Here is a 13059-nt window from a genome sequence, read left to right as displayed (position 1 = left end):
ACTTCTTGCATGTACAAATGCATTTGTTATCAAAGATGAGCCTACTATCCATACTGACACTTCTTGGCCTACAATTTAATACATGTATGTATTGACATGAAATATTCTAAATTGACCATCAAATTCAACGAAATTTATTCAAAATTGTGGTATTCGTATATAACTTTTGAAGTATCAGAACTCTAACGACCCATTACTTTAATTTGCTCGTCAGAAAAACCAAGCATAGTTGCTGAAGTAGCACTACCGATTCTAAATGAGTGCGTCCCATACTTTGATTGATCAAAACCAATATACACAAGGGCTTGTTTTAGAATTCCTGAAAACTGATATCGAGTCACCGGAGAGCCATCAAAGTGGCAATATAATTGACCACTAATTCGAGGTCGAATCTTTAAATATTCTTGCAGTAATTTTACCGGACAAATTCCAACATCTGATTGTCGGGCCACAAAATTTGAAATCCCTCGACCTAGCTGGTCTGTTTTTGAAGACGCCAAGTATATTTTTATATTATGATTAGTAACCTCCACATTTTCAATTTTAATGGCATGATTAGACCCTTCCCTGCCACATGCAGTTGTCATTTCACCAACTCGCAGAAATGCAAAAAATCCCATTGAAAAAGCACTAGAAAATAAGACAGCTTCATATCTAAAGCTACAAAATGCGGGCAAAATCTTTATCATATTTTTTAACAGATCTAAAGTAATAGGTAATCTACTGTCAGGTCTTTTTAACTTTGACCTTGCCATTCCATCAATCATTTTCCTTACAACAAATAATTGAGACATATCTTCGTAATTATTAATCTTATTATAAAAACTGATAGCTGAGATACAACATTTCACCGTAGATGGAGCCATGTCCAAGCAAGACATGTATGCAATGAACTGAGTAATGTGGTTCAATGGTATTGGAAAACTATGATCTAAATCAAAACTATCCCTAAATTTAGCCAAAGCATTTAAGGCTCGTTGATAAGCTTGAATTGTATTAGGAGCAAGCGAACAATTAATTAATTTGTTTGTTTCAGACTCAATATCAAATCTCTGAACTCTTCTGGGTTGTTTTCTGGAACCGACTCGGCCCCGGGTGCTAGTTCCCGGAATCTCTTCAACTGAAAACGAGAAATCGAGTCTGCAATTTCATTTTTACAACCATCAATATGATGTGCTTTAAACTGAATATTGTGTTGCATTGTAAAAAGAACAAGGGGACGAATAAATGCCATCACACGCTTCGACTTGGCAGTTCTTTTATTGATAATGCTAACTAATGCCATATTGTCAATTCGAAATAAAATCTTTCGATTTTGGAAATTTGATGCCCATATAAACATAGCTAAAACAATTGGAACTAACTCTAAAAACATGATTGGCATGTTTGACCATGCTTCCGGCCATTTATATTGTGCCCATTTACCATCAAAATATGCACCACAACCTAAATCAGAGTTACCACAGCTGTCAGTGTACAAATGCAACGTTTGATTTGTTATCCACGTGTTTTCTGATAGATAACAATCTCCGTTAAAATGTTCCAGAAAAATCAGCCATATTTTTGCATCTTCTCTGAGATCATTATTTTTTCTAATTGAATAAAAAGGCTTTTTATTTTTTATAGACCCTATGACATCATAAAACCTGCAAAGGAAAGCCCTAGACGAAGTAATCGCCCTTGAACAGAAAGCCATCAAACCCACTACTGATTCTAAGTCCTTGTGTGTAATCTTTTTATTCAACAAAATCGGTTCAAGTAAGGACTTTAGCTTTAACAATTTGTCTTGTGGTATTCTGACAACCATTTCAACAGTGTCAATGACCAATCCTAAAAATTTCAAAGATGTTACAGGTCCAACTGATTTTTCCGAAGCAATCGGAACACCAAGTTCCCCACAAATATCTGAAAAAGTGTCTAGCATCATTTGACATACAGGTGTATCCTCAGGGCCTCCAAATAAAAAAATCATCCAAATAATGCACAAGTGATTTCACTCCACTCCGTTCAACTACTAACCAGTGTAAAAAGGTTGAAAACTTATTGAATAAATTACATGAAATTGAACATCCCATAGTCATACTTTTATTTACAAAGAACTTTTCATCAAAATAAATCCCTAATAATTCAAAATCTGATGGGTGCACTGGCAGCAAACGAAAAGCGGACTTTATGTCCCGTACCCAAACAATGCAGACTTTCCGAGTGAGCTGACTTCATCAAAAGATGCATATTGAACGGAACATTCATCGCGATCAATAAAATCGTTGACCCCGGAACCTTCCGGATATGATAAAAGAGGGATGAAAGATACCAAAGGGACAGTCAAACTCATAAATCTAAAACAAACTTGACAACGCCATGGCTAAAAATGAAAAAGACAAACAGAAAAACAATAGTACACATGACACAACATAGAAAACTAAAGAATAACCAACACGAACCCCACCAAAAACTAGGGGTGATCTCAGGTGCTCCGGAAGGGTAAGCAGATCCTGCTCCACATGTGGCACCTGTCGTGTTGCTTATGTGATTACAAATCCGGTAAATAGTCTTATGTTGCTACATAGAAATGGAAAATTCACAAGTGGGAAGCTGAAATCATCTGTTTTGTCGTAAGGTTTTGTTTTAAACCGACCCTCATTGTCAATTTCTAGATGTAAGTCAAGATATGTGGCAGACTTAACTGTATCTGTAGTCTAGTTTGATGGGATATATTCGTTCAAAATAAATCTCAGGTGCTCCGGAAGGGTAAGCAGATCCTGCTCCACATGTGGCACCTGTCGTGTTGCTTATGTGATTACAAATCCGGTAAATAGTCTAATTCGGTAGGTCACATTCATGAAAGGGAAGGGGATTGTAGTTACGACGTAAGGAACATATCCGATATCATTTGTGAAACGGTTATTCCATAACGGTCAACCAACTCGTGATGGCGTCCGATGAATGAGATATTAACCTCCAACCTTTCTCTTTTGGTACTAGACCGATAGGAGAAGTCCTAAGAGTAGAAATCGGCTATTCTAAAAAGGGACCAGCCATCCTACCCGCTTTTACCTCCTGATCTAACTTATCCAACGTTTCAACTTTATGACAAAGTCAATTTGCCGACTGTAAATTTTTGGAAATAAAAGAAATTCTCGGACCTGAATATTTCAAACGAAAACCACATAAAAATCCTTCATATAATTCTTTTGCTACACCTGCATGCGGATATGCCCTCAGCATATTTTTCAAAACACCAATCTTCATAGGGGTTCTACCAAGTCGCCATAGTTCTGATATTTGGTCTAGATCTTGCTTGTGTGAACTGTGTGGCATTTCTTGGGGAAAATCTGACTCTTGACTCGGCGCTCCTTGGGCGAAATTGAAACTGGGGCCCTGCTCTATACTGAGCCCCGGGTGCCCGAAACTGAAACTGAGAGCCCGTGTTATATTGTGTATTACCAACATGTGGTCTCACATTTCCCAGTTGTCTTTGACAGTTTATAATTGAATGTGAACCATTACACCTTAAACACAAATGGCTATAAAAGCAAGGTCTTTTCCAACAGCTTCCCTCATAGTTATAACTATAGCATTTGTTCCCATGACCACTACTGTCTTGAATATTACTATTAGATACATTTAAGGACACATTTGAGATAGTATTCACTGGTTGCATATATAACAACCAAAGCTCATTGTCTATATTACTCCATAAACTGGATGGTTCATGAGCTTTTCTCAGTCTATATTGCTCATCATAATTTTTCCAACCCATACCTTGGTTTCTTTGAGCCCCAAGCGGCCTAGGCACTCTGTCCGCTAAAGTAACGTCGTAATTTTGCGATCTGCCGTCATACAATATTTCGTTTTTTATTGCCACTTGTTATCGTAATTGCAAATAGAATTACTGGGTTGAGTTAGAAATAAATTAGATGCAAAAGTAAATGAATATTTAAAGAACTTTTACATGGTTTTATATTTATTGATACACAATAAATGAAATTTGCGTCCTGTCAAACAAAACGGCAACTTTTAGACGACGTTACACTTTTCGTTTATTTTATCGGAATAGACTTTATTTTATTAAGCTGGCGCGCCATCTATAAACAACGGATATTTATAGCAGAAGACTCATTGTGTTGGAAAAGTTTCCGAGATTGTACTGTCTGATGCTCCTATCGTTCGGTAGGTAAATACATTAGCCCTGTACGTTGAAAATGTAAAATGTTATCTTTCTCTTGAAAACGTACGTAAATAAATTGGAGCTTTTCAGAAAACATACTTGAGAACTTCGTCGAAATGATCCCAAATTTTTAGCTTGATCCACAGGGACTCGGTTAGCAGATTAAAATTTTGTTAATCAATGTTGGTTTTTTTTTTTTTGTATTTCCTGTCTATTTGTATTACTTTATTAACGTATTTGACGATGTCATCGATATTTCTTTGTTTTCTGACAATGTGCACTTTACTATCCATATCCGTATACTGAAAAAACCTAAAGGGATCTAAGTCGCCATCTTGGATTGCCAAAATTTAACCTACTTTGAATAAAAAATATTTAAAAATATTAATAGATTACTGTATACCTTACAAATGCACTCATTTTCTTCCTAAATAATTCTTCTATCACATGCATATTTTCATTTTCCGATCAACGGAACCCTTACGCAGCTTCGGTTGCATTCAGGTCTAAACATTCAAATTTCCCGGCGAAAGCAACGTAACTGGCACTCTGGTCGTTTCGCAACGATTCAGACGAAAGGGGAGGTAACATCTTGTTATTCGGAACTTCTCGGATGAATACTCTCAACCTAACGATAACTACCCAAATTATCGAATGCAATTTTCCCGCAATGTAAACAACAACATGGATTCAGGACAGGATTTGGCTAAAAAAACTTATTTGCAATGAACATAATCTTGTTTTGACAGGTCAAGGGGGAACAGGAAAAACACATACAATTAAATCATGTTTTGAGCAATTGAAATTATTAGGAAAATGCGTCCAATTGACATGCTACACAGGAATAGCTTGCAGACAGTATCCCTCATCCATAGGTGCTACAACATTACACAGGTTTTGTGGACTAGAAGATGTTCGACATACTACATTTGTAGCAATGACTTGTTAAATTTAATCAGTTTTGATGAAAGATTTATAATAACAACAAAATGCCGAATTACTAAAACAGATGTATTAATAATCGATGAAGTTTCAATGGTGTCAAAAAAAATATTTGAACAAGTAGAATTTATTTGTCGAAAAATAAAAAATCAAGCATTATATTTTGGAGGAATCCAAGTTGTCCTTAGTGGTGATTTTTTTCAGCTGCCACCGATACGTGATGAACTGTATGGAGATTTTGGCCATTATTGCTTTGAAAGCATTTTTTTTATAAATTTATTTCCTCACAGAATTAATCTCAGTAAAATGTATAGACAAAGTGAGACATCTCTATCAAATTATTTGTTATATTTACAAGAAATCTACCCGGAAATATGTGTTTAATTATAGCCAATTGTGTAAAGATATAAATATCATTGAAAATACACCGATGTCGTGTAATTGCAGAAATTCCGAATACACCTGTGGCCCCATTTCCCATGTCATAACAGGAGACCTTAACATCGTTCGCGACCGAGAGTTAAAACCATTCCTCAGTAAAGGACCTAAATATCGTCCCCGTCAATTATTAATTGGAATGAGTGTCGTAATATCATCCGCATCCACGACTCACTCCATACCTACTGTTTGAAATGGGTAAAACGGGAAAAAACTGACAAAAAATCTTTGGACTCTTTTTTTAATTCAGTAATGAAGATAGTTGATATTCGAATACTATTAGTTACATAGTGTGCTAGTGACCTAATACGGTATATATGGGGTCAGTAAATTCCATATGGGGTGAGAGCGAAGTGCCATCAAAAAAGGCTTTACTGGAATTACTAAGAATTTCCCTTGCAAATAATGAATTTGAATTCAATGGGCAAATTTTCAAACAGAAAGTTGGGGTTCCAATGGGATCCCCAATGTCGCCAAGTTTAACAGATACAAGAATATATGAAATCGTTTCTGAAATATTGAAACGGTTCCCATACTCGTCTGACATTTCTCTTCTTTCTGTCTACAGAGATTTTTATTATTTAAAGGAAGCGAACAAACTCTTAAGGAATTTTACCAAATTGCAAATAGTATTCACCCACTATTAAAATTTACACATAAAATCTCTAATAATCAAATACAATTTTTGGATGTAACAATATTTAAAGGAACCCGATTTGAAACAGAAAAGATATTAGATGTCAAATTATATCGCAAACCTACAGATAATTACCAATATTTAGAAAAATCGTCTGCTCACCCAGCATCTGTATTCAAAGGATTTATAATTGGGGAAATTACAAGGTTCATTAGATCGTGTTGTAACAGAGATGACCTCGACAAACAGATAGAAATATTCAAACAAAAACTTACACTAAGAGGATACTCGAAAAATGAAATTAATCCACAAATAGATAAAGCATTGAGAAAAAACAGATTGAATACATTATGTTATAAAAAAAAGAAATAAACAAAACTGTCCACCACTAGTTCTAGCAACTAAATTTAATCCACTCTTTAAAAATAATTGGAAAGACGAATAAGAAAACATTGGCAGTTAATAGAAAATGATATAACTGCTAAGAATTTATTTCCCAGACCACCTATGATTGCTTATCGTAAACATAAGAACGTGAAGGAGTATTTGACCTCGGCAAAATTATAATCACTGTAAACAATTAAATAATAATTAGATAAGAAAGGACATAAGAATAATAATGATATTGCAGATTCACCAGGTGTCGTGCCCTAAAAATAACACTACATTTGATATGTTACCAGAGCAAGAACTAATCAAATTTTAATTAAATAGTATTTATAATAATACAAGGCTAGGGTACCTGATGAGGATTTACGGCCTTGGTCAAAAATGACCTAAATGATATCCGAAACACCAGGTGCAGCTTAATCATTTTTACATCACTGGAAATCGAAGACGTCTACTTGATTACCACACATCATTATAATCTTATAACCTCAGCTTATAACAGACATACACCTTTCTAACAGTAATTATTTTACATAAGAAAGGTCAAATCAGGTGACGATGAAAATAAATACAAAATAAATGTATAATTTACGCAATATATTTGTTTTTAAAAAAATTCTATACCGGAAGCAATATATAAGTCACTCATTGACAAAGGTATTAATATGTTTTGCTGGGATTGGTAATGAACACGACTATTAATAATTTGTTTTAAAAAAAAAGTCTATACCGGAAGCAATATATAAGTCACTTATTGACAAAGGTATTAATATGTTTTGCTGGGATTGGTAATGAACACGACTATTAATAAATAACATGTAGAAAATGATAGTGTGAGTGAGGTATCCATGTACTTACTGACACATTCTTGTTAGATTTGTATTGTTTAATTAATGGTGTATTATATCATTTAACCCATCATTGATTTTTTATGCCCCACCTACGATAGTAGAGGGGCATTATGTTTTCTGGTCTGTGCGTCCGTCCGTCCGTCTGTCCGTTCGTTCGTCCGTCCGTCTGTCCGTTCGTCCGTCCGTCTGTCCCGCTTCAGGTTAAAGTTTTTGGTCAAGGTAGTTTTTGATGAAGTTTAAGTCCAATCGACTTCAAACTTAGTACACATGTCCCCTATGATATGATCTTTCTAATTTTAATGCCAAATTAGAGTTTTAACCCAATTTCACGGTCCACTGAACATGGAAAATGATAGTGCGAGTGGGGCATTCGTGTACTGAGGACACATTCTTGTTTCTTCTATTTTTATATGGTTATTTTTGTGACCTGCATGTATATGAGAACACACACAATCATGCACATAAAAAAACCTCATATACATTTTTGAAAGTCATTTGATACATATGAATTATTTCAATTGAGTATTTTCTTTTATTTTTGAAGTAGAATGGAGAATTATCCTTACCTAGTTGACCAGGCTCTACTGATATGATAGATATGCCGATGTATAACTTGGAGATCTTGATTAGGTTGGGAAATGTATCAGGTAGGTGGTTATTCATACATATCATAAAACAAATATGTCATCGAGTAATCATTGAAATAAGTCATACATGTATGCTGTTGAGACAGTAACCAAACAACATGTTCATATAATCAAAATTAAAAACAATGTTATAGTAATATTTTAAAAAATTACTTTAAATGGCCTTAACAATTACTTAGTAGATGTATTCATGTATGTTGTAGAATTATACTGAAAGTATTTACTAGTTCATTTGACTGGCAAAAAAATTATCAATATTTAAGGTTTTATAAAACAGAGTAGACAAATTGCAAGATAGCAATTATGGAAGAGTCACAGTTGAAAAAACATAAAATCTATGAAAACAGCTACAGCCCTTGGATGGTGTAAACTTCCCAAAAAAACGTGTATGGTGTAATGGTGTATGGCATATGGTGCAATGGTGTAAGGTGTATGGTGCTATGGTGTATGGTGTAAGGGGAATGGTGTAATGGTGTATGAGGAATGGTGTGATTGTGTAACGTGCGATCGGGAATGGTGTAAATTATGGCGTACAACATTTCATTGGTTACAAACGAAGTTTTTTTATTTGATTTTTTTCGGATTGTAAAGATAAAAATAATAATAGTCTTAATATTTGAAATGTAATTGCATTATGTGTAATTTCGGATCGTGTAGATAGAATGGGGAATGGTGTATGATGTAAAGTGTAAGGCGTATGGTGCAAAGGTGTAACGTGTATGGTGTAATTGTACAAGGTGTATGGTGTAATGGTGTATGGTGTATGGTGTATGGTGTAAAGGTGTATGGTGTTAGTGGGAAGTTTACACCATCCAAGGACTGTAACAGCTACTCATAACATCCTTTTGATATTTGATGTCTTGATTTTTAACTACCAGTAAGCTTTATATATTTAAATATGGAAACTCCAACAGCACACACCAATTTCATCAATTTTATTTTTTGGTATTTTGTGTTTTTTCAGATCATGTAGAAGTAGAAGAAACAGCAGTGAAAAAAATGAGAGTCATCATTTTAATAAACATTTCGCTTGAAATTGAAATAAATCTATTTTTTTCTTCATTATGTATTTCAAATATGAGCATTGGGATAAACTTTAATGAGACAACAAGCCAGCAGCACAATCGCAATAGCTATTTGGAGGTCTACTCAAACTTCATGCAAACATGAAATTTGTGGTTTTTCAATATAGATTAAATTGAAAGTTAGCAACTCTTTGAGGCTTTGATGCAACTTGCACGGTTTCAGAATTATAGCTTTAGAACTTGTTTATGAATGATTTATTTATTCCATATTTAAGATGAATATGTCAGTATACAAAGAAGGCGATGTGGTATAATTGCCAATATGACAACTGATTTTATATGTTTTGAAATATCCCCTACTCTTGTCTCGTTATGTCTCCCACTTCATATTGACTTCTCTCTGCGTAATTATATTGGTTTCGATGGTGACTGAGTGATATTACATTATGTAAGTCATTTTTCTTTAATTTCTTGTATGTTTTTATTAAATAGTATTCTTTTAAAGAGTCATTGCATTTAAAATGATATGCATTGCTCAGAAGTTTCCGTGGTATGAAATATTGTTATTTTCTGAACTTAATCTTTTGCTGATATTTGATGTTGGGCTACTGCCACAAACTTGTTCATGCTCTTTACTGTCCTGAAATAATCTATAATAATTCAAAAAAAAAGTAAAATCACAAAAATACTGAACTTAGAGGAAGATCAATTGGGAAAGTCCATAATCACATGGCAAAATCAAATCAACAGTGATTCCTTATATAGAAATTACTTACTAGGTATACCAAAAGGGCAATATGCCAATTATTTGGTCTTATTGCCATATGACCGAAAAGAGACGATTCCTCCAGGGAAGAAAAACTCGCTAAACGGGGAGATAATGCCCTTAAAAAAATCTACCGTACCGATGATAAAAAATAATGTCATGTTTTTACCAGGCAATAAGTATGTTTCAAATTGGTGTACACAAATAATCATCTTCTGTAAGATTAGCAAAAGCTGCAGAGTCACTACCCAAGGCGTATTGTGTGCATGTATTTTAACAGTTCCTTAAATCGGTTTACGTGCACAGCACAATAAATATAAATAAAAATGATGAAAGCATCTGTCCACTTTTCAATATTTGTAATTTTTGATTGTCGAGAAATGGGTTGTAAAATGAATTCCCCTTGAGCCCATGTCAACTTTTGTTTGTCAAAACCCGTGTTGACTGAATTATTTAATAGACAAGCTAACTCTATGAATTCCCCTTTCAATGTTTTTTCTTTAATTGACTGTTACATTTATGCCTAGATTCTCATGAACACTTTCAATTCTATTGGGAATTTGTACATAATCATTATTGGTCACATTACCTGTTTGTGACACAAACTGTGTTATCAACAGTTGACTGGAGGTCTATTGCTCGTCTTGGTTGCCATGGTATCATGTCCGGAATGTGGACGGAGTTGTCCTGATTGCTAGAAAATGTTGGCATCAACATTCTTGTCGTTGATACTGTTGCAGTTGTTGGTATGGCAGCGCCGTCATGTCCAGATGTATAGATAGCCTCAGGCCTTGTAACCGTCATAGATGATTGTACTGACGCCCGTGACGAAACTCCCTTCGACACCACCGGGGTCCTTCTTACTCCAGCTCTCGCTGATGCTGTACGTTCCTCGTACCTCTTCTCAACATACTGAAACTCACAAATAGATTTATTTATTCATTTATTTTTATTAAATTTATTTATTTACTTATTTCAAATTTATTCGTTTTGTTTGTGTGTGTAACCAAAAGTCTTTAATCAATGACAATATATCTTAAAGCTGTAGCCGTTCAAACGATGTATGTATCGTTTTTGTTGAATTGATAGTATGTCGTAATCTACGAAGTAATTACTTCCGCACTGGGTGAATTATTCACCAAATATAAAGTCACAACAAAAATATCATTTCTTTAACTTAAGTCGTATTGTGATTAAATAATTTTTCTTTTATTTCATATTCGGCATCACGTGGCGGCCACGCCGTTTCGAAATTCAACAATTTCTAACTATTTTATTTTTTATTAAAACAATTTGTTTGTATTATCCATTATATCTCTTTGCATATTATACATATATAAATACCAACTTTAATATCCACTATAGTAATCTACTTGATATTTTCAAAATACTTCCCCCTGTAATTATACACGTCTGTTCACTTGCAGCTTAAAGTTAAAAAGAACGCTAACGTCAAATTGACGTCACCACTATACATCTTATCGACTACATATGAATTTATAAAGGAAAGCACTGCAACGGCCGAGATTAAAACTTTCCACTAGAATAACCGAATTTATGTAATATTATTATTTTAGAATTTTAATAGTTTGGAAAAATGTTTTCCTTTGTTTAAATCAAATATGAGAATTTAATTAAAATCGGTGAACATGAATTTGACAGCTAGTGCCCCTGTAATTTTGGTAACCATTTAATAATAAGAATAAGTTCATATGGATTGAATGAAAAAATATTGTAGTCATGCAGATGACCCAAAAATATTCTAAGTCCAGATTTACACAATACCTTCTAGTGTTAAATTTTGAAAAATAATTCTTGATTTATATTGTTCAAATACTTCAAAATTTTCTTGATTTTCATGGAACTTTTTTTTTAATGAGACTAAAAAACATAACCCAATACACTTGTAGTAATGGTTATTTCCTTACAAGCAACTACCAGTATATGCAATGAGAGCAAAATTTGTATTTATATTAGATATATCAGAAATATATATTTTATAAGTCAATAGTATTTGTTATCATATCAGCTGAGATTGGTATTGAAAATATTTTTACTACTGTTAGACTGCTTGATTTTGTATTTGCCAAATTGAGCCACTTGATAGCATTTTAATTACTTTTTTTCAGTTTTAAAGGACAAACTTTCATTTTTTTTTATAATTTATTTTTTTCTTCATGAATTTACAAGTATCAACATATTTATCTTGTGGCACAATAAGCAAGCAAGTGAAATAAAAAAGCATAATAAGCATTCTATGAACTAACACTTAGAAATCTATGGATTAAATATAGTAATAACAGTTTCATTAATATAGTAATAGTAGTGCAAGAAATATATGAGCATACATATGGTATGGTATATCAGTATACAAATAATTTCAAATGCTCATATACATACATGTTTATATTTAATTAATGACCTTAGCCCAGGGGTTCCAATACAAGTTGTGTTCTTCCACACTTAAGTATTTTGAAGAAATATATTTCTCTAAAATCAAGTTTTCTTTTATGTAATTTTGAAGACCTTTTATATTAGGTTTTATATCTTACATCTGTAAATAAAGTACTTCGTCAGTAAGATAACTTTATTTTTAATAAAATTCAGTTTATAATTTTCATAAAGGCCAAAAATGATAATTTTCAAATTAAGTGGAATTTCGATAGGAACCTTATTGAAAATCCATGAATTTCCATGAATTATTATTATAGTTCTATTTGACGAAAAGGTACTACGTCTTTGGAAAATGCTTAATTAAACAAGTACATGCACAGGTACCTTTTTTATGTTTCAATAATTAGACACCAAACCCATACATTAGTCATAATTGGTCTTTCAAAATACATATGACTGCTCTTATTCTGGAAGAACTGTACCGTACAATACTTATTTTCTACTATTATTAGAGACGCAGGAAAATATATATTTGTCGTGTCGTGCCCTCAAGGAAATATTAATAATACTAGAATACACCCGTAATATCGTGGGTCCGTGGCTAAATTAAAGTATATACAAAATAACAGTATATTTTAACCAAGTGGTAACATATGTCCGAGATATCTCGCTCAGTTGAATAGTATTAGAAATTCAAATGATATAATGTTCTGTCGTAAAAAATTCGTCCTGTAATTGTGTTTACATAGAACATGTATCGTTATATTAAAATTTGTTAAAAACAACCAAGACTCACTG

At 33.3% G+C, this 13059-nt stretch overlaps 1 protein-coding gene and 1 long non-coding RNA gene across 2 annotated transcripts; one reads left to right on the top strand and one right to left on the bottom strand.

The window, feature by feature from the left end:
• Nucleotides 1–1018: 1018 nt before the first annotated feature.
• LOC139515379 (uncharacterized) lies at nucleotides 1019–1924 on the bottom strand. Its single transcript, XM_071304948.1, has one exon. The coding sequence runs from the start codon at nucleotides 1922–1924 to the stop codon at nucleotides 1019–1021; it is 906 nt and encodes a 301-aa protein (XP_071161049.1).
• Nucleotides 1925–4002: 2078 nt separating this feature from the next.
• Nucleotides 4003–9138, top strand: LOC139514462 (uncharacterized). The gene is made up of 3 exons (XR_011662621.1): nucleotides 4003–4173; nucleotides 7974–8076; nucleotides 9041–9138. It is a non-coding gene; the product is annotated as an uncharacterized lncRNA (long non-coding RNA).
• The last annotated feature ends 3921 nt before the right edge of the window (nucleotides 9139–13059 follow it).

Source organism: Mytilus edulis, chromosome 3 (genome assembly GCF_963676685.1).
Source record: "Mytilus edulis chromosome 3, xbMytEdul2.2, whole genome shotgun sequence".
In the NCBI taxonomy this organism is placed as follows: Eukaryota; Metazoa; Mollusca; class Bivalvia; order Mytilida; family Mytilidae; genus Mytilus; species Mytilus edulis.
This window is presented reverse-complemented; position numbering and strand designations above follow the sequence as displayed.